This window comes from Stomoxys calcitrans, chromosome 4 (genome assembly GCF_963082655.1).
Source record: "Stomoxys calcitrans chromosome 4, idStoCalc2.1, whole genome shotgun sequence".
NCBI lineage: Eukaryota > Metazoa > Arthropoda > Insecta > Diptera > Muscidae > Stomoxys > Stomoxys calcitrans.
Genome location: NC_081555.1, coordinates 10,644,893 through 10,667,286, shown reverse-complemented (window position 1 = coordinate 10,667,286; position 22,394 = coordinate 10,644,893). Strand labels below are relative to the sequence as shown.

The following is a 22,394-nucleotide window of genomic DNA, read 5'->3' as shown; positions in this document are numbered from 1 at the left end:
AACAGCAGGTTTCCACTCGTGTGATAGGGTATAATTCGAGGAGGTTGCAATATTTCACCTCTTGTCTATACATTGCCTATACTCAAACCTGTGCTGCATGCTGAAAGAATACGGGTATCCTCAGGGAGCAGGGTCTCTAACAATATAGCATTGAAACCAATTCAAAATAGAATCTTCGGGACACGCATTCCCAGTGGAGTCCGAACGAACCACTATAACGGCAGAACCCTCTTATGATATGATATAACTCGCGGGGCTATTATTATTCCACCTATAGTCTATACTCGAAACTGTGCGGATTGCTGAAGGAAGACGGGTATTTACTCAATTTTAGATGCAATAGATACGCAGCAAACAAGGTCTCTAACAAAATAGAACTGAAACCAAGTCATAATGGAATCTTCAAGACACGCAATTCGAGTAGAGACCGAACACCTATAATGGCAGATTTCCTCTCGAGTGCTAGAGTATAACTCGCTGGGATACGATTCATCACAGAAATTTATATTTACAGCGACAAGAGCAGAGAAAGTCATTTACTTGTATTCAATGTAAAGATCTGTTTATTTGGGTTTCAAATTGAACAACTATATGGAACTTAAGTCTGTAAAGAGGTTGCCTGTAGTGTTTGGCGATTGAGCGCGGATTCTTTACCGCGGGAGAGCGGACGTGGTTTAGAACTACACTTCGTCTGTGGAGTCGGCGTTAGGGAGGCTGAATACTTCACCCCATGAAATGCAGATTGGACGTCCGGTGAGTGAAGTGGCCTCAATCAAGTTGCAACAAGGCAGTGAGTCGAAAAAAGGTCGTATCTATAATAGAATTAAGTATAGGGAACTTTTTCTAGGAACTGATCTTGGCTCAATCAAGATGCAGCAAAATTCGGAAAAAACTAGGTGTATAGGGTCTCGTCAAGCGTAATGTAGACGATACAGATACGATGGTAACGGGCATGCAGCCTCGTAAAATCCCATGTACGGCATGGTGTATGCTCTGCATCAAGCAATTAACAGAACAGCTATCGGAGCTCCTCCGAAATAATAATAACATCAAAACAGATTGTGCTGTTAACTGCAGCTTTATACAATTTATATGCTCACGGTCCCTGCTCGGGCGCCATTCTAACAGAGGTTATATGGACCTGGATATTGTGCTTGATGACAATGGCATCCCGATCATCACGGATGGCATCATGATAGCGTCTAGAAAAGGATTTAGAGGTCTACTCGAATCTATATGATATTGGGCTGACGTTGCGACTGACGGATATGTGTATGGGTTTTTAGGGGGATTTCAGTGGCTTAACCTTGTTCGCATCTTAAATGCCTACACAAATATCTTTCGCACATGAAATTCAAAATTAGCGTATGACGGGTTTCACGCCTTTGAGTCCAAGTCATTTTCACACCCAAGGACACTAAAGACTTCTCAAGAAACAATAGGGTGGACGAATATGCATGTGAGCCATTTGGACAACTATTGAACTTATCAGAAGTAGTGGAAAGTGGACTAGGGCATTACCAGGACGTCCTAGTCGGGCATGACCAAAAAGGACATATGAATTACTACCTTTCGGCAACAGATCTCAGAGCGCCCATAGGAAGTCATACCAAGACGCTTCTAGAGGTAGAAGCTATCTTTATAAGATTGAAACAATCGAGTAATTTCTTTCTTCATGTTCGGTCTTAAAGTGAACTGGCTAGGTTGAAAAGAGGGTGCAGATATTTATCCGCCCCATGCTACTATGGACATGGATGTTGTGCTGACTTACACCTTCTCTGTTCTGGATAAACTTGCAGTAAATGAATGAGGAGTGAAGGCCGTCTTTTTTATTCTTTGGCAATGCGCATTGTAAACTTCGAATATCTTTAAAAGCAAATGTATTCCATCGAGAGCATCAGAAAAAATGTCACCAGCAGTGGTTATCCCCCTTAATGCTTAATACATTTGTTAGGTACTATGTAATGAAAAATCTTCTCCACAAAGGGATGTCGCAATTCGGCGCGCCGTTAGGAGACGGCTATAAAAAAGAAATCACTTATCATTGAGCTGAAACTTGTGTCGGACAGCACCCCTTTTCCCCAGTGGAATGCTCATGGCCAAATTTCCAAATATATTGTATCTTTTCCATTCTTTTGCAATTGAAAATCGTAAACTCAGAATAACTTTAAATGCTAATTTGCCCACTTATATGTATCTTCATGCTTAAAATGGAAGAAGTTTCTTCTCCATTACGGGTAAGGTTGGAATAAGTGACCATTTCACATTATTTTGCAATGCAATATCGTACTAAGTTTAAATGGAAATATAACCACTAAGACATTTCTTCCAGACCCAATATGTGGCTTAGAGTTCCCATCATGTGACAACAAATCGTTTGATGTAATGGAACACATCGTTCACCAACAATAAGTTAGATACTTCAGCTTTATTGCCATTTTGTGGAAGCACCTTAGGTTCATCTGTCATTCCATGTTTTTATCTGGTTTCTAAAGGTCTTCACTAATTGATCAGGACACATTCTCTTCAGAAGTATCATTACATCATCTGCATAATGGATACGACCCTGGAGAGAGTTTTGAGCCTTTAGGTTTTCTTATTTCACCTCCACAATTTTTTACATTAAATAAAAGTTTAAGATTGCTTTGATAATCTTTTTTTTATAAAACTTTGGAAATTTGAAAACAAATACAAAGGAAAACCTTTTTTTATTATTATAATTTGACATTGGCCATTCCAGACCCAATATGTGGCTTAGAGTTCCCATCATGTGACAACAAATCGTTTGATGTAATGGAACACATCGTTCACCAACAATAAGTTAGATACTTCAGCTTTATTGCCATTTTATGGAAGCACCTTAGGTTCATCTGTCATTCCATGTTTTTATCTTCACTAATTGATCAGGACATATTCTCTTCAGAAGAATCATCACATCATCTGCATAATGGATAGGACCCTGAAGAGAGTTTTGAGCCTTTAGGTTTTCTTATTTTACCTCCACAATTTTTTACATAAAATAAAAGTTTAAGATTGCTTTGATAATCTTTTTTTTTGTAAAACTTAGAAAATTTGAAAACAAATACAAAGGAAAACCTTTTTTATTATTATTATAATTTGACATTGGCCGAGAAAAAAGCTACAAAATTCCAGTTATTTTTGACTTCACTTCTGCAAAAATTCCAAGAAAGAAATTGCAAAAATTCAATTATTGTATTAAACCCATTGCACCAGAGTTTGAAAAACCTTCCAACAGAATGATATAAAAATACCTATTACTGTGTGTTATAAAAATTAGCTCAACATTACCAGCTAGCTAGTTGTTAGTCGAATTCGAATAAAACAAGAAAACAAATTGCCATGATTTTAAAAGCAAATGAATGCTAAAACATATAGCTAAACAAAAAAAAAGAAAAACAACCACAGCTACAGTTAACAAATAGTCCGTTAAAACTGTGTAAACGTACGATACAAATCTGCAAAAACTACCAAAAATTCATTTCACAGGTACTAAACTATTGTCCGAAAGATATGAAGGCTGATATATGTGTTCATCTAAATCGCAAAGTATTTAACGAGCATCCAGCATTTCGTCTTGCCTCGGATGGATGTCTGCGAGCGCTGGCCATGCATTTCATGATGTCCCATTCGGCACCGGGTGACTTGCTCTACCATACGGGTGAGAGTATAGATAGTTTATGTTTCATAGTAACCGGATCCTTGGAAGTAATACAGGACGATGAAGTTGTGGCTATATTGGGTAAGTTAAGAGGACCAACGCATTAACATTTACCGCTATGTCCAAGGAAATATTTTACAAAATTATTCTTTAAACACATTTTTAGGCAAAGGTGACGTCTTTGGTGACCAATTCTGGAAGGATTCTGCCGTTGGCCAAAGTGCGGCCAATGTGCGTGCCCTTACCTACTGTGATTTACATGCCATCAAACGTGATAAATTACTCGAAGTCCTCGATTTCTATTCAGCTTTCGCAAATAGTTTTGCTCGTAATTTGGTACTCACTTATAATTTGAGACATCGTTTGATTTTTCGCAAGGTGGCCGATGTGAAGCGCGAAAAAGAATTGGCCGAAAGGCGAAAAAACGAGCCTCAATTGCCTCAAAATCAAGATCATCTGGTGCGTAAGATATTCTCGAAATTCCGACGTACGCCCCAAGTGCAAACCGGCTCCAAGGAGGCAGTCTCAGGCCAAAGCGATGTGGAGAAAGGTGGTGGCGGCAGTAGCGGAGGCGGTGCCTCCGATGCCCCTGAAGCTGATCGTAATAAGGTGAGTGAATGCTTGGCCTTTGCTATTGCTTTAATATTGAGTTCAATATGTGTTGTTATTTTTTGTGTGTCCTTTTTGGGGCAAAAACAATTAGTAATTGTGGATGTGTGTGTTAATATTAAAAATTAAATTTTTCTTTTAAAAACATTAATTTAAATGTTTATGTACATTGATTTTAGTTTTTTTTTAGTTTGTTATATGATTTAGAAAAAAATTATATTAAAAATTGTGTTTTATCAATGTTAAAAACAGCAAGCATTTCATATAAAAAAAGGTTTGGTATCATAAAGTATTTCTCAATGATTTCCTATTCACTTTATACTTTTATTTTATTATCTAAAAATATATGAAAAACATTGGAAATGAGATTTTAAGATTTACAAAGTTTTGTTTAACTTTATATGCAAATAAATCCACACTAAAATTCGCCAAGAAATACTTGGAATATACTAAAATTCGCCAAGGAATAACTTTAAAAGCAAATATATCCACACTTAAATTTGCCAAGGAAGATTTCTTCAAATAGAAGGAAAGATGAGCGTTGTAAAATATTTTGTCTACGAAAAGTATGTATGTTAATGAAAGCCTTATAATATCTACAACACTCAGAGGCGTGATTTTTTTTTTTTTGTAATAAAAACTCCCTTCTCCGAAAGAAGTAACCTGTATATGTAAGGTACTTCAAGCTTATTCATAATGTGAACATACAATTTCCTTTACAAAGCTCTAGAAAACTCACCAAGTTTTGTTCTGGAGCCTTGCAATACGGCGGAAAACCTTTGGACTGTTGCAATGCAACATGGCCACATTAATATAACTTTAAATGCAAGTATATCCACATAAAATTTTTTTTGAATAATCAGCTTCTATAATCAAATGAATGACAACACTTCAGCACCAACACTCTTGAAAATAAGTCAATGAAAACTAACTTTGAGGATTTTGTGTGTGCCAGAATTTCGGTCTAGAAAGGCGGGAGTCGTTCAACAGTACAAAAATATTAAAAAGTATTGATAGAGAAACATATTTTATATACAATATTTCAAGTCATATTTTTCAGCCAAAGCCCATAGTTTTAATTTTAAACATTTCGATTTTCGTCGAGTATCTTAGGAATGATCCCCGTCAGAAATTGAAACCTATGTAATCTTAAAATCTCATTTCCTCATAACTTATATAACTAGAGCAATCTATACATTTTTAGGTGGCGTTATACATAAAATATCACATTAGCATTTATGATTTGTCAATGTGTTTGTTTAACGTATATTTGAGTGTGTGTAAATTATTATTGGAACATATATATACATATACATAAATATAAAAACATAAACTTATGCTCGTTGTCTTGTCTCTCTTTTTGTCTTTTCTCTACATAAAAAATCGCTACAAAATAAAATGCAAACATACAAAAAACTTTAAACACAAAAATACTTTAAAAAAAAACTATTAAAACAAAACCAAAATATCATTAAAAACAAACAAATTAACAATTAAAAACATAAAAAACCCTAATAATCTCAAAACCACAAACAAAAACATCGTCAACATCTCGCACACGTATATTTTTCATATACATGTATGGTTGTGTGTATGCGTGTATGTGTGTTAATGTTTATAACCATATGCACATATCGATGAAAATTCCTGAACAAAATCTTTAACCTAATCATAATCAAAATTTATTTCTTTCCCCATATAATAATCCCAAATCCAACATGAAATGATAACTCAACATCAACATTTCCCCATTCGGCATAATGTTTTCTTACCCTCCCAACCAAAAAAAAAAAAAATCAAACCTCCACCCATCTTTATCTTCCAAATCCCAACAATTGGCAACCACATATCCATCCCATTGATTTGTTGCCACCTCATGGCAACACCTTAAAGAAGTTACCTGCCAAATTAACATTAACCGAGGATTCCCGTGTGTTAACAACCACCGCTGCCGCACCCTCACCATCTCCCTCTCCATCACCATCATCGGGTCCACCATCTGCACGTAGTACACGTGCTAGCAAATGGGGACGCCTTTTGGGTAGTTCAAGTGTCGATTCGGCTAGCGATACCAGCGCCAAAGTAGCAGTTTCGAGAAGTTTGAGTGCCCGCGAAAGTCTGCGTGAAAGCACTGCCGCCCAAGCGAGGCAGAGTAGTACTTCGAGTAGCAATGGTGGACAAGGCAATAAAGTAATTGACCAACATTTTGAAAATCAAAAAAAGAAAATAAGAAATGACACATTTCCAAAGAATATCACACAATTTTGTAACTTTTTTGTTTAAGTTTACTTTTTTTTTAATGATATTTTTTGACTTGTAGGGTAAACTCTGTAGGAAAGTTTTCGCATGAATGGATAAATAAAAGACTTTCTGAATTTAAGATAATTTGACAGTATTGTAATCGTTTAGAAGTTACAGCTTTGGCATAAATCTCATTTGAGTTACAAGGATATATTAAAAAAAAACTTGTATATTGATTTAGTTAATATGTTATTTTGGTCACAAATTATGTGTAACTTTAAATGCAAATATATCCATTGTTTGGCAGGTCCGTACCTGGAATGATGTAGGTTTACTTATATACTTCTAAAGACATATTAAGTCACGGGGCTAAGAAGTTATTTTTCTGGCGAATCAAATCGAAGAAGTCAAATTGGGGGATCACTTTATACAGTGTGTATATTCTCTTTAAACATACTAAATATTATTTGGAGTGGATTTTGGAGATCATGCAAAAGTTCAGCTAAATCCGGGAGGCTTACAAACGCTCATGCTATTATATGGGTGAATCGATATATTGGGTTGCCCAAAAAGTAATTGCGGATTTTTTAAAAGAAAGTAAATGCATTTTTAATAAAACTTAGAATGAACTTTAATCAAATATACTTTTTTTACACTTTTTTTCTAAAGCAAGCTAAAAGTAACAGCTGATAACTGACAGAAGAAAGAATGCAATTACAGAGTCAGAAGCTGAAAAATACGCAATTACTTTTTTGGCAACCCAATAGAAGGACGCTTTATCTTTCTATAGAAGTCATCACCCTCAATTGGTGATATCCATTATGGGTCATGGAAGTCAAAAGTCACATACAAAACTTCAGTCAATCAGGTAAAAATGTAAATTTTCAGGGACTTAAAACATCAAATAGGAGTATCGGTTCAAAAGTGGGCTATGGGGGGAGTGGGTGTCGAGGACTATAAGTATACTTCCCATATCAAATTTCAACTTTATTTCGTTATAAATATCTGTTTATATGGGAACCCCTTGTCATGCAATGTATGTTGCCGTTGTCAGCCATATTATGCTATATGGTTTTCTGGTCTGGTGAACGGCACTTCCAAAATCCACCAAATGTGTAGCGAATCTAACGGTTGACTTATCTGTGCACTGAGAATTTATTGCTACACTCAATGCCTCTGGACGTATTGGCGGGAGATCAATCTATATGTCAGCTTTTTACAAATATGGATTGATTTTAACTATATTCGGGAAGGACAAAAAAGCTGACAAAGTACTACCTTACACACTCCATGGTAAACAGAATTTGTAGGCCCAAAGAGTAAAGGATGAAATATGGTAAATTTATTATGGCCCAATTTTAATTTGAAGAGGCCTTTCACTTTTCACTCAAAGGCTAGAGCAGAAGTTTCACTCAACCGTTGTCATAGACTTACATTATGAAAAGTCACTCTCTGATTGAATATTACGGAGAAACTTACAGAACATATTTTATGATTTCTTTTGCTGTGACGGACAGAAGGATGTCACAAATGCGTAAATGTTTGCGTGTGCCCTCGGAGCTTTTTTTGAGTTCATTAATTTTTTTATTTATTCTTAAGTCTATAGATTATATGCTAAATTTACGATGCAAGAGCGCAAGGATCCCAGCCACGCCCCTTGAGGCAAAATAAAAGAAAAATATTTCTGAGCAGAAGAAGAACGACATATGTTTACATTTCAATAAGTTAGTATTGCACCAATTACCAAATTCTTTAAAATTGGATTGCTTCCTTATTTATAGAATGGAAATTTTAAACATCATCTGCATACATTAGAATCATTGATCGAAGTATCACTTTAGGCAGGTCAGTTATAACAAATGTGAATAGGACCGGTCCGAGATGACTTCGTGGAGGAACATCCGATGTCACAATTATTTTGTCAGAAATAGCATTTCCTACTTTCACCATTTGAGCTCAGCCCATTAGATATGAACTTATCCAGCTTTAAAGTTCTTACCACTCCCAAGATTACATGTTCAGCGAAATTTTGGCGATTTCGCAACATTCAAGTCGAACTATTATTCGCCCTTTGACTAAGATATGTGTATGAAACGTTATAATCATGCTTCGGAAAAGCCCATTTGTTCGCTCACAATACCGATTTCAATATTATGGCTCATCTAAAATGTCTTCAGCAGAACAATTTTAACAATATTGTCAAATTAAGGCGCTTATCCATTTAAACTTTTGACAGAGTTTGCCAAAACAAAAGAAATTTTTTTGAATCCAAAATGATTTTTGTTATTATTATTTCCAAGTATTCTGGTTTATGTGTAATTATTAGTTCAAGTTCAAAAGTAGAAGATGGAACTCTTGATACACTATTAGAATTTATAGAGAAAAAGTTCAGACTTCAGCTATATTGGTATTCACAAAATAAGTATTACATTTAAACATCTTCTGCTTTATGTTCAAGAAAAATTTTATTATAAGAAAATTATTTAGTTTATGTTTAGTTTTCTATTAATATTAAATTTGATTTTATTGCTAATACTTTGTTAAGCACCAACATGACTCTATTTTATTTGATTAAATACAAAAAACATGTGATTTAAACATTTTTTTAAAGAATGATAGCACTGATACAACTTTTTTTCAACATTACTTTTTTCTGCCTGCCTTCGATTGGATTTATCAACACTTCTCACAAAAAATAAAAATAATTTTTTTTTACTTTAAAATAAACAAATAAAAACTGCAATATATTTTTGAAAACGAAAAACTCAAAAACTGGAATGGCACTTGAATGAAAACTGTTGCAAAATTTCAATGCAACCTTGTGTGAATGTTAAACGTTGAAACTAACGCGACACATGCAACTCTGCGACAACTCTACAAATTTTCAATTTCCAATGCAAACCATATCACCAAAACAAACTTATAAATAAATGGAAACTATCAACTATGGATCTGTCTCCCCAACTCTATCTATCTGGATTTCCTTGGTTGTGTAAACCATTTTTTCTTTCTCTAATCTCTTTAATTTTTCTTTTGTATTTATGTAAACCTCTTTCTTCTTCATCTGTTTAACTAACTATAATTTCCTCTATACATAACCTTTCCCTCTTTGTGTCCATGTTTCTTGGGTTTGTTTTCGCTGCTAACCTTATATTTGCAGGTTTTTCCCAAAGCTCCCAAATTACAGGCCAGCCAAGCCACCTTGGCCCGTCAGGACACCATTGATGAAGGCGGTGAGGTGGACTCTTCACCGCCCAGCCGTGAGAGTCGCGTTGTGATAGAGGGCAGCAGTGCTCCCACGGCCGTTAGTCTGGCTCTTACCGCCAAAGATCGCAATTTGGCTTTGGAGCGAGAGCGACAAATCGAAATGGCTTCATCGCGTGCCACCACATCGGATACGTACGATACGGGTCTTAGAGAACAGCCACCGACATTAGCGCAACGTGATCTTATCGCCACCGTGTTGGATCTCAAAGTAGATGTACGCCTCGAATTACAGCGCATGCAACAACGTATTGGTCGCATTGAGGACATGCTGGGGGAATTGGTGAAACGTTTACAACATGATTCCTCCGGTCAGACAACACCTGCTGATGATAACGTGTGTGTATGCGGTAGTTCGACATTGGCAACAACAGCGGCCAGTGGCAGCAGCTCAGGGGGCTTAGTTGGTAGACGTCCTGAAGGTGGGGCAACACATTCCACCGCCACAACACCAGCCGCCGATACTGTCATAACAATATCAACAGCTCCACCCGCATCTGGCATAGGCGTCGGTGGTGCCGGTAGTGGAGTGGGTGTTGGCGCAACCAGTGCATCCTCTGCTCCAACGACAACAGGTGCAGCTGCGGCAGTAGCGGTTTCAACTACTGCAGCAGCAACTAGCTCATCCAACCTGCTGACGCCGGTACAAATGGTTACCACAACGGGTGGCAATGGTCTTGGACCTTTGATGCTTAAGAAGCGGCGTTCGAAGAGCAGAAAAGCACCGGCGCCTCCCAAGCAGACCCATTCGCAAGCCGCTGCTACTAGTGCCGTTGTCCAGAGTCCCGAACAACAACGTCTACTTGAAGAAGAATTACCCCCAACACAACCATCGGCCGCCGCAACCACTGTCGTCACCACAGCCAGCGGTAGTGGTACACAAGCTGCCTCCACATCCACAACCAGTGGCACATCCAGCGGCTCAGCAGGTGGTGGTGGTCGCTCCAAGCGTGAATTTCTCTAGCCCAAGATTTTAGTACGCCATCAGTCGGATAATAGCAGTTTTGAGCAATAATATTAGAGTAAACCTCCCACAGCAGCAGAAGCAGCCGCATTCACAACACTCAGAAAACCCTATCACCAGAATAGTCTCAATCAAAAGCTTCTCTTTTATTATCATGGAAAATTAACGCTTAAGCTGTTGGCGTGCTAAATTATTTTATTTAAGTTTAAAAATAACAAAACCAAATTCCCACTTAATCTTTAACCTTAAACTCCGCCTATTTCTTTTTGTAAGTCTTTATAGCCTTTTGTGAATGTATATAAATATCAGATATATTAACCTTATAAGTAAGCCAAAAGTTCAAAAGCAAACTCCATTATTGAGAATATGAAAATGGTTCACTAAATTTGGATGGCATTCCTCAAAGAAATTTACCTTCTTCCTTACTACACAATCTAGGAAAATTTAAAAAAACTTCAATTTGAACGGACCAAGAAACTAGTGTGAATGCAACTTCACAATGAATTTTTACCCTTTTCACCATTTGGTGATTTGGATTTCAAAGCAGCCATTTTGTGCTTACTGCTACTTCTTAATTTCCCATAAACATTCCATATCAATGAGTGCTGCCCGACTAAAGGTTAAGCTCACTGATAAGGGGCCTCCTTTTAAATGCCGAGTCCGAACGGTGTACCGCATAGCGACACCACATGAAAGAGAAGTTTTAATGTGGCAACACTAGTAAGGGAAAAACCACTATGCTTACCCACTATGAGCTATCTCTCCAAATTCAGGCTAACACCCACACCTAATTTTATCCTTAGTATTCAGAGACTGGTGGCATAAAACTCAAATCGTAACTGATAGCAGACTGAAGTACAAGTTTAAAAAAGTGAGCTGAGAGTCGGGGAAAAATTTAAATGGAGCCTTTAAAATGGCAGGACAGTCCTAACTGAGTCCCCATCCTCGAAGCTTAAGCAGAAATCGTAACCTTAAGTCAGACTATTATTAAGTGAGACAGTAGGCTGGGCCTGGTCCCCGCATTCATTGTTTATATCTTTTTACCGTTGTTTGGCATTTTCCAGTTAGTACTCTCCTTTCACGGTATAAACTTGGCCCTACAAAGGACTAAACAACGGCTTTTGTTTTGACAATCAATCCCTTAGATTCGGCTGAACATTGGAATTTGGTGAAGTATTGAAATACCGTCCACCAAATTATAACACCATAAATATTATAAGTCTGACAACCGCATTGTACAAGTAATGAATTACATGCACTTTGAAGTCCAAACGATTGCCTTTGACCTTCTTGTGCGTGTTTACGAGAAGAGTTACTTTTGCCCTTTCCAAAAGGTTTATCCTTCAGGGCTTACAAACTTCTTTCGTCCAAAGCAATCGGAAAATATAAGGCAAAAAAAGACAATGTCAGGTGCTGCACCATTCGATATGGCAGCCATGTAAAAACTTATCCACAAAGGGGTGTTGCAGTTTGCCCCTTTTCCCTTATGAAATATTCGTAGGCAAATTTGCCTTTGCAATGTATAATCCAAAAAAGTGGATAATATGCACTTTTTGAGGGGTCCCCGAACAGATCGAATGATCCCAAACTGGCGAAATACATCTTCTAGTAAATTTGTTATTACGGTAATACTAACGCCTTTGTTTTTCGTTTCGTTCAAGATTGACTTCGGCAAAATATATCTTTGTAATTACGGTAATACTCATGCCTTTGTTTTTCGTTTCGTCGCCAACACTAGGTGGTTTTGAACACAAACTTTCATCGTCAAAAGAGGGCTGTTAACCTCTGAGCTACAGAGGAACGAAATAAGACCAACCAGGGAGCCTCAAATGTATTCCACTGAGTCATGAAGAGCTGTTACAATGAACTTTTGTTGGCTGCTATTGTCAAGATAAGACATCCCTCGGAAACTTAGCCCTGACATCAATCATTCTCTTTAGAGTTTTTAGCTAACAAGTCCTAACTTATAGTTTTAAATGCAAATTTATCAATATTCCAATTCATTGCATTGAGTAGAAATTTTTCCTCAAAGATAAATACACCGTCTTTGATTCATTGATCAATGGATGTCGATAATGGGTCACTGTTATGAAATTATTTATTTTAACGAGCCCCTCCAGAGATTTAAATAAAAAATCCTTAACTTCAAATAACTTTAAACTTAAGCAATCAGTAGGCAACTTCCTGGATGGAATGCATGTGGATGGACCATTTGAGGCGCAGTCACGGTCACCATTTGCTTGAAATAATCTTAAAACTTTAAATTATATGGACCGTATTATCGATTCCAATAAAAATTTCATGAATTTTTTTGAATTTTATGTGTTTTTCTTTAACACTTTCCAATAGCTCTTAAAAAATCACCCTTTATAAGAGTTATATCTCAAATTCTCCAGACTTTTCAATATAAAAGCACTTTAAGCGCAAATATATCCATTTTTAAAATCTTTCTAAAAGCTAATAAAAAAAGAACCTCCTTCTGAATTTTAGACCGATGGATTTCGTTAATGGACCACTATGGTCTGTTTTCATCTTCTTAATGTATGTAAGCGTTCCTTCACTGGATTGATATATCAAAGAGTGCGGTCACACTGGGATATCCTAAGCTGTGCATGTATTCGATCACTAGGGGGCACGTTAAGAGCTTTTAACTATATTCTTAAGTTCACTTTATATATCAAACTGGAGTAGGATTAACAATTTCCACTCAACTTTTGAGTAGTGCCACTATTTAGTGTACACATCTCGAAATGGTTTAGACAAAAAATAAAAGCATATTGCTTATAAAATTTTGCAAATATTTATAAAAAGTTAAAAAAAATAATAAACCACTACATTGAAGGAATACCAAAACGAAAAAAACTTTTTTTTCGCAAGTGAAATTGTTGTTATAAACCACATGGAAAAGTATATTAAAAAAATATTTGTGATACAACCTTACAACCTAAAGAATTTGATATATTTATTTTACCGATCTCCCTTCATTTGAAACATTTATAAGGCCTCTTAATTTTAAAATACAAAGGGTTATAAGAGAAGAACCACTTTTTGTCTACACCTATCGCCCTTTTGAAAATGTTATTATATGAAAACACAAATTTTACAAAAATCAAAACTAAATTGCAGAAATATTCTCAACAAGGCTAACACAAATTTAAAACAAACAAATATTTTCATATTATTAGAAAACTTTTTTTTTTCAAAAAATAAAATCAAGACACAAGAAAACCAAACATAAAATAACTGCCATGCAAAAATTATGAAATAGTCAAAAGCAAAACAACAACATCATACAAAATAGTGTAAAATATACCACAAGAAAACTTAAAGCCAGCAACTATAAATGAACAAAATTAAAAATGGAAAAAAAAACTTTTGTTGAGGCCCGTCCTTTTTTTCATTAAAACAAAAAAAAGAAAACCTTACAAAACAAAATATCCAATAAAAAAAAAACCAACAAACTACTATACTTATAAAAACCACAAGCAATATAAATACCTATAATATAAAACCAATAAACATACCTGCATATATATAGTACATATAGTTTAATTGTTAAGTTTACATTTAAATTTTAGTTAAATGATTAAGTCTTTAGAAGAAAAATACCATTTCAATTCAAATAGGCCACCTTAACCGAAACCGAAGCAAACAAACAAACAAACTAACAATAGTATTAATATCAAAGAAAACCAAAACCCCTCCCCTTTAAAAGAAAAAGACAATCGAAGTTTGAAGCGTTTTGCAGAAATCTCTATTATGTTTCAAATACAACTTAGTTAAGTTTAGTCAAAATCTAGTCCTGTTAAAATAGGTTGACACACTCAGAAGTGTTTAAGTTCAATTTATGCATACTAAATTTCACTAACTCACACTTAGGCATCATCACTACACCACCAAGCATATTTATTAGATAATTTCTTTATATGATATTTAGTTTAATTGTGATAATTAATAATAATAATGGTATATTAATATTAATTTATGATAGTTCAAACAAAAATTAGCAAGTAATTTCATTTTCTCACTAAGTAGCAAAAATTGTGTTTCCTAACAACCATTTTTCATTATTTTAGCCAAAATTGTGAAAATAAAGTTTGAAGAAGGAAAATAAATAAATTTTGTAAAATGCAAAAGTAAAGGTTTCAATATAATTAAGCAGTTTTAAGAAAACATTTTAGTTTTGATAATTCAAAATTCGGTTTTGTTTTCTATATGGACAGTGTAGAATGGGTGAGGATGATGACGCAAGAATTTAATTTCTTTAAAAGTTTGTTTACACTTTAATACCCAGCAAATCCTAATAAATATCCATATCAATCTCTGAAGACATTTCCACGATGTTAACTTCAAATAACTTTAAAGGCAAATATATCCATATTGCAATTCTTCCAGAAAGCATTAAGTATAAATTTGATGTCAAACATAAGAGGCCTCATTCTGGCTTATTGACCAATTCACTGCGTTAATACACAACTGTAATTCATTATATATGTATTTATTGTTGGTAAAACTCTAGGGGAATTGATAGATTGATAGATATTAATTACTCTAGAGTTTTTACAACAACAGATTTTATTTCGAATAACTTTAAATGCAAATATATCCATATTACATTTTTTCCGGAATGCATTAAATTGTAAACTTTTCTCGAAGACAAGAGTCCAGAAGGGGTTCTTGATTTTTGACCGATTAATTTTGACTATGATACATTTTATTATCTTTAAAATGTATGTCAGTGTTCGTCCACTGTTTTGATATGGGAAAACATTGCAACATGGTGAGACACCTAAAGCTGCAGTAAAACCCACATTAATGTAGCCCTCTAGGTACATCTGCAGCAATTTTTTTAACTATGATGACATCAAGGCTAGCCAGATTATTTACCAGCCATTCTATTTTTAACTCTCCAGTTCGTTTATAATACTGGGATAATATCACAATATTCGAATCAACTTCAGAGTTATGCCACTGTTTAAATAATCCAAAATGGTTTTTATGAAAAACCATATTGCTTAAAATCTTTGCAAATATTAAAAAAAAAATCGATTACGTAACAAAATTTGTGCTGTTGTAAAGAAATTTTTTAAATGATAAAATTGTTCAGATGTTTATATTCAAGTTATTTGTTCAATTCTGTGTTGTTTTGTTCGAGTTAATAATTCGCTATGTCCCATCCAGACAATTGACTATAAATTTTGATTGCACATTACTAACCTTCGCTTTCAATTGTGTGACCTACTGTCATACCTGGCCTACTAAGCCTCTCAAAAGTAATGCAACCCCCTCCGTCACTTTGCCTTAAATTTAGATGTTATAATCGTTGAAGGTCACCGTAGCGTTGTTGTCCAATGAGACGTTTGTCGGAAAATTTTCATCGTATTCCACCCTCAAATACCCTTCAGTGGAGTTTAATTATGGCATGGTCAGCATACATGCCCGTTTGGAGCATTTTGAGCGCGTGGGTCTCGCCTAGTACCATGATCATAATTTTTCGCTTACCCATTTTAAATCTGAAGCGCTTTCGTGAATAAGGGGTAGGGACCTGCCCCTTTAGATATGAAATACTGAAGTTTCCTACTAAAAAATATTGAACAGGCAATTTTGTGGTTCAATCTATATCTTGTAGATTTTCTCTCATTTTTTTCTGTCAGCTCTTTCTTTAACTTTGTCTTCCTCTCTCTCTTTCTCTCTTACTCTCTGCCCATTTATCTATTTTCGTAATCGCTTTCTCTCTGTCGCCCATCGCCCGAAGTCATTGACCACACTGAAGAACAAATTGCCACTTATCTAAGGTCATCGATCCAAAGAAACATTTGCTTCTTGTTTTTCAGATTCTATTTCCCTTTCCTGTACTGCAGTATTGCAATCTTCTCTATTCTAAAAGAGCCTTTCTTTATTCTCTCTCTTCTCTCAGGTAGTTCAAATTCCCTATACCCTCTTAAACCCTAAAAACTGTCTGGTATTTCTCTTTACCAAAGTTTTGGAGGCAAAATTATCAATTAATATTTTTTCCTCCTTGAACCAACCAGAGCTAAAATATTCGTGTGTTCCTTTTCACTTATTTGACCAATACTGCTTACTGCTGAACAACGCCTTTTATAGAGAAGTTTTTCCAGCTGCAGACAAATTTAACAAACCCAGTTGAAAACATTTTTCCTTACTTCGAACATTTTCGGCACAGATTCAACCAAGTTTTTCAACCAGATTTCAAGAGGCCATAATTTTAAAATCTCATCCCAACTACACTGTACATAGCTTTTGGCAATCCATATTTACTTTTTTCCTATATTTAAAAAAAAAATATTTTTTTTAGAATTTGATTAAACAACCTAAGCAATGAAACATGGTATTACATAATTGACAAATTAAATAAAATAAAATAATTCAATATGAGCGATATAATTCTTAGTATAAACTAATTAATGCCCCTTAAGTTGAATTGTATAAAGGAAAATATAAATAAAATGTAAATATATGTACATTGCAAATGCATATGTAATTATAACGCAGCATTAAGAGAAAGAGAGTCAAACAAATGTTTTGGGATATATTAGAAGGAATTTCCAAAAAAAATATTTTCGAAAGTTTAACGGTTATTAAAATATACAACTCCAATACTATGGGTTGATAAGCATGATCAATGTCATAACTTACTCTAGGGGATGAGCTCCAGGGTAGCCGGATCAAAAGTTTGTTTATAAATTTTTAATTTAAAATTTATCACATTCCTATAGGAGTTGAAATATTTGGTTAGAAAAAACCCATGTGGACATATATTAATAACTTGTTTAAAATTAAATTTTAGTTCTGAAGTTTCCTAGAAACATTTTAACGTTGGCCATATTCTGCTAAATATTCGCTATGGAGTGAAAGTGAAATTTTTGCATTTTATATATGTTAATTATTGTCTTTTCACTGTATAACTTAAAATGATTATATCTGCTTGAGTACACCACTTTTTTCGGCAGATTGCAGAATTACATTATGAATCTGAAAATCGTTTCAAGAAATATTTTAAAATTGTTCACAAATATACATAAAATGCTAAAAAAAATAATTCAATACATACTAGAAATTGGACTGGAAACATTTTTACATTGACCTAAATCTTGCTGAATATTCATTATGGGGCGATAAAAAGTTTAGTTTATGAGCTTCACGTCCGTTAATTATTGTTTTGTCAACAATTTAACTTAAAATTATCATATCTTCCTCATTGTTTGCCACATTACAGGATTCGACGAATAAGTTTAAGTCAAGCAATCAGCCGACATACAATTTTTTTTAATTTTGGCAGTACTTGACAATGAGGATGTCAACTTATTCTCTTTTTACATTCATTCTTTGACTTCGATTTCTGCTATTTCATGACATTTTCAATCGGCCCTATCCACTTTAAGTTTTGCAAGTGACCTAACCTTCTATTAAAACCTTAAAAAGGTTTATTTGACCATTCTATAATGGAAAACGGTCTATAACCAATTCAAAGCTACATTAGTTTTGTGAATACCGGTATAAATCTAGAGCGAAAAAAAGTTTTAATCTCAATTAACAATTCTAAATGGTACTATAAACTTTCAACATTGAACACATCTTGCTAAATATTTGCTACGGAGCGATAGGAAGCTAAACTATTGAAATTTTCATACGTTAATAATTATCTTTCACCAAATAACTTAAAATGGTGATACCTCCCGGAATATTTCGCATTTTCAGCAAAAGTTCAAGGATTTGAAAATTTTTCCAATATACCTTTGAACATCGAGCACATCTTGGAAAATATATGTGTGAAAAAAGAAGTACAAATTTCCGATACACACCTTATTGATTCACAATTTTATGAGAAATATTAGCTTAAAAATGCAAATCAACTTTATGTTGCAATAATATTTTTATATAAACTTATGCTGCAACTATAAGTCATTTCAATTTAAAATTAATGGAAAAGAAGTCCTAATAAAATTTTTAAGATATTTGTACGTTTGCGGGCAAAATTCTCGAATGAACTGCATTTTAAATAAGGCTCCCAGATATGTAAAACAGTGAAATGAAACAGAAGTTTGAGTTTTATTGAGGAAGGCAGCAGCTTACCAGTTCCGATGTTTAGGCACAAGTAAGTTCAAAATACAAAGCATCAGGCGGGCATGCTGATTTAGTATATACAACAATTTATTTATTTGAATTCAGCAAAGAAAATGACAACATGTTAACTTCGATTGAGTAAAAGCTTTCTCTATGTGACAGAGAAAGGGTTTAAGGTGACCGCTTTGTTAGATTAATAGTACCTACGAATTAATTTCATAAAATATTTCAACTAATTCACATATTAGTTTCTAAAGTTCAATCATGTGCGGAACGGAGTTCAACAATATTCATGAATTATGTTTTATTAACAATATTTTTGATTGTTTTTCTTCAGAGACCTTCAAAGTTATTTAAATGTATTTTTATAATTACGAAATCTGAACCAATTTCTCTGTAGCACAATTTTATAATTCAAAATATTTGATATAATTTTTCTTGTAGCCCAACTATTTGTTTGACCATCTGTCTCTTGCTATCTAAACTTAATAATTAGCATTAAGTGAATGATTCAAAATAAAAACTCATAAACCCAAAATTGCATATAAAACAATTAATTTGCATTTAATTTATCAAAAAAATTAACAAAAAAAAACTGGCAAAAACTATTTAAAAAAAACCAACAATTTTTCACAAGAAAGCCTTAAAACTTATTAAAAAACTGATAAATTTAACAAGAATAAAATTAAAAATAAATAAATTTAGTGCAATTATAAAAACGAATTGTTATGAGTAAAAGAAAAACAAAAACACACAGCTAACAAAAAAACCAAAAAAAAACACAAAAAACATTTAGGAATTGTTAAATTAAAATAAAATTAAACTTAGTATAAAACAGAAACACTAAAAACAATACGAAACAAAAAAAAAAAAAAACACCCTTAAAAGAAAAACCAAAAAATTGTAAATATATACGACTAAAATAATATAAATTAAGAACAAATAAAACACGCCTACAATTGCTTAAAAAGCGCGTATAAATAACAAAAAATAAATAAAACCAAGTTAACTGTCTTTTAACTAAAATATGCAAAATTCGAAAAAACAACAACAAAATATTAAATAATAAAAGCTTTTATATGCTATGGTAATTACAACAAAAACCAAACAAACCAACAAACTTTTAACTGGAAATCAAGGAGAAAATAATACACAATAATATACACACAAATAATCTAAAGCTTAACTATAGATTTAATAAAACTAAATTAATCAACAAACAGAAACTAAGCTCTACAAAACAAGCCCATACTCACTCGAGAGTTCTGAGGACTAAAATCATTTTCTCTTATGATATTCAAACAAAAATTTTAGAAATTATTTTAAAGTTAGCAAAAACAAGAAAGCGCATAAATTCAAATGGTTTTAGCCCCTGGAAATCCACAGAACCCTAAAACTCATACAACTCAAGTTTAAAAACTAAAAACAGATATACAACAACATAATGCAATAACAATGGCGACAACAAAAAGAACCAAATCATCTTACACAAAAAAAAACCAAGTTTTAAACAAATATTTTACAATAAAACCAAGAACACATCAACTATGGTTACAACAAACTAACAACAAAGCTGTCTACAAATACTACATACCAAACAAAAAAATAACCATAAACACTAGTTTTTGAGTACACCTTCATTTAAGATTCAGAAAAATTAAAAAAAAAAAAAATAATAATAAAAAAAAATTTTAATATACATAGCAGTTTTTATTCCTTCAGGGAAAGAACTCTAGAAAAAAATATTTTAAACACATATACCCGCAAAAACAAATAAACCCTAAATCTATTGAACCCTCAAACCCAAACCACTGTAATTATCACTTTTAATCTGCCACAAATGCCCCGCCTATTTTATTCTTATCTCCTCGCCTCGAAAAACGCTTACTCCACCCATTTTCCACCCTCACTCCACCGATTCTCCCACTAAAAAGGCATATTGATTCATTATAGGCAACTCTAGGCATAAACAAACTTCATTTTACCACAACAAAATCACTCAAATGTATTGCAATAACAAAATATTACAAAACCAAGTAAAAAAACCAAAAATAAAGAACAACAACAAAATTTATGCTAAACAAAATCATAGTAACAAAATACATATTGTAAATTATTAAAAACAACCGAAAAAAAACAACAAAACTACACTTTATGAGTAACATTAATTAAATTATTGAAAAGAGAAATGATGAAGAGAAAAATGAGGAAAATATGAAATAAAAAAAACTGTTTTCTAAATATAAAAAAAAATGCCAGAGTTTTATTTAAGGAAATGGTAATAGGGAACGTAATACCCAATTTAAAATCCAGATGAACATTTCCCGAATCTTAGAAACACACTGCTATAGGTTCTACTAAAGATGTATACAAATAAACTTATTTGAAGGGCATTACGGAATGACATATTCATATTCTACTCCCAAATACCTTTCATTTGAGTACCGCATTCTTTCATCTTGTCTACGTGTCCGTGTGGGAGGTCGTTTTTGAAGTGCGACAGCCCACCTGAGACTTGCCCTCAAATATTGTTGTAAGTTTTATATTCTACTCCAAAATATTCTTCATTTAAGTTCAATGTTTCGGATTGGGTGCTACAAATCATCAACACGACGCTACACATCATCAACACGACAATTACAAAGCAGACACAGAGGGATGCGCGAGCAACTACAGACTGTTGGTACAAGGAGTGAATAAAGTCCAATAAGAAAAACTACAAAACGGTAGCAAAGCAGACAACGACTGTTGAAGACGATCGCATAACTATACTGTAGTTGTTGTATATCATGTCTTGAAAATGCATTTCATTGAAATACGAAATATCGATGCATAAACAATAAAGAAAAGACAAAAACAAAAAAGGGCCTCGAGCTTGAATTAAAAACAACAATATTACCAAATTTTTTATACCCTACACCACTACTGTGGTACAGGGTATTATAACTTAGTGAATTAGTTTGTAACACCCAAAAGGAAGAGAGATAGACCCATTGATAAGTATACCGATCGACTCAGAATTACTTTCTGATTCGATTTAGCTATGTCCATCTGTCTGTCCATGTTAATTTGTGTACAAACTACAGGTCGCAATTTTCGTCCGATCGTCTTCAAGTTTGGTATGGGCATCAGAGATGGCCTGTCAGAAACAGTGACGTATATGACATACATTTCCGACGTATATTACATACGTCGTAAACCTAGCCAAAAAACTAGGTTTCTGACAGAAAAAAAAAAATTCGAACGAAAATATGTCGAATTTTTGATCTGATTAACTAAAAATTTTAGCATAAGTATTAACACTCCATGTACCGTTTCACTTGACACTTCCTCAGATGTCATGCATTTTTAACATATGTCGTTTACAACAGCTTTCCAAAAGCAAATTAAAACGGGAGAAGCAAATAATTTTGCAAAAGGATACAAAATAATTGCAATTTCTAAATATAATTGATGAAAACTAATAATTTATTGATTTTTTGCTTCACAAAAAAATCCTTAAACGTCACTTTATAAATTGACTTGAAATTTGCGTATATTTCCAATTTATTG

General features: G+C 33.8%; 1 protein-coding gene across 8 annotated transcripts in view; it reads left to right on the top strand.

Annotated features, from left to right (window-relative positions):
• Positions 1–11,465, top strand: part of LOC106087027 (potassium voltage-gated channel protein eag-like) — a 295,197-nt gene extending 283,732 nt beyond the window's left edge. For 6 of the 8 annotated variants that reach the window (XM_059366593.1, XM_059366592.1, XM_059366597.1 and 3 more), the window contains 4 exons: positions 3,508–3,760; positions 3,846–4,288; positions 6,182–6,478; positions 9,690–11,465. In XM_059366593.1, the coding sequence (XP_059222576.1) occupies positions 3,508–3,760; positions 3,846–4,288; positions 6,182–6,478; positions 9,690–10,757 (2,061 nt within the window). In that variant the 3' untranslated portion in view covers positions 10,758–11,465. The remainder of the gene's footprint in view (positions 1–3,507; positions 3,761–3,845; positions 4,289–6,181; positions 6,479–9,689) is intronic. The other 2 variants (XM_059366594.1, XM_059366598.1) reach the window with 2 other exon arrangements.
• Positions 11,466–22,394: the final 10,929 nt, after the last annotated feature.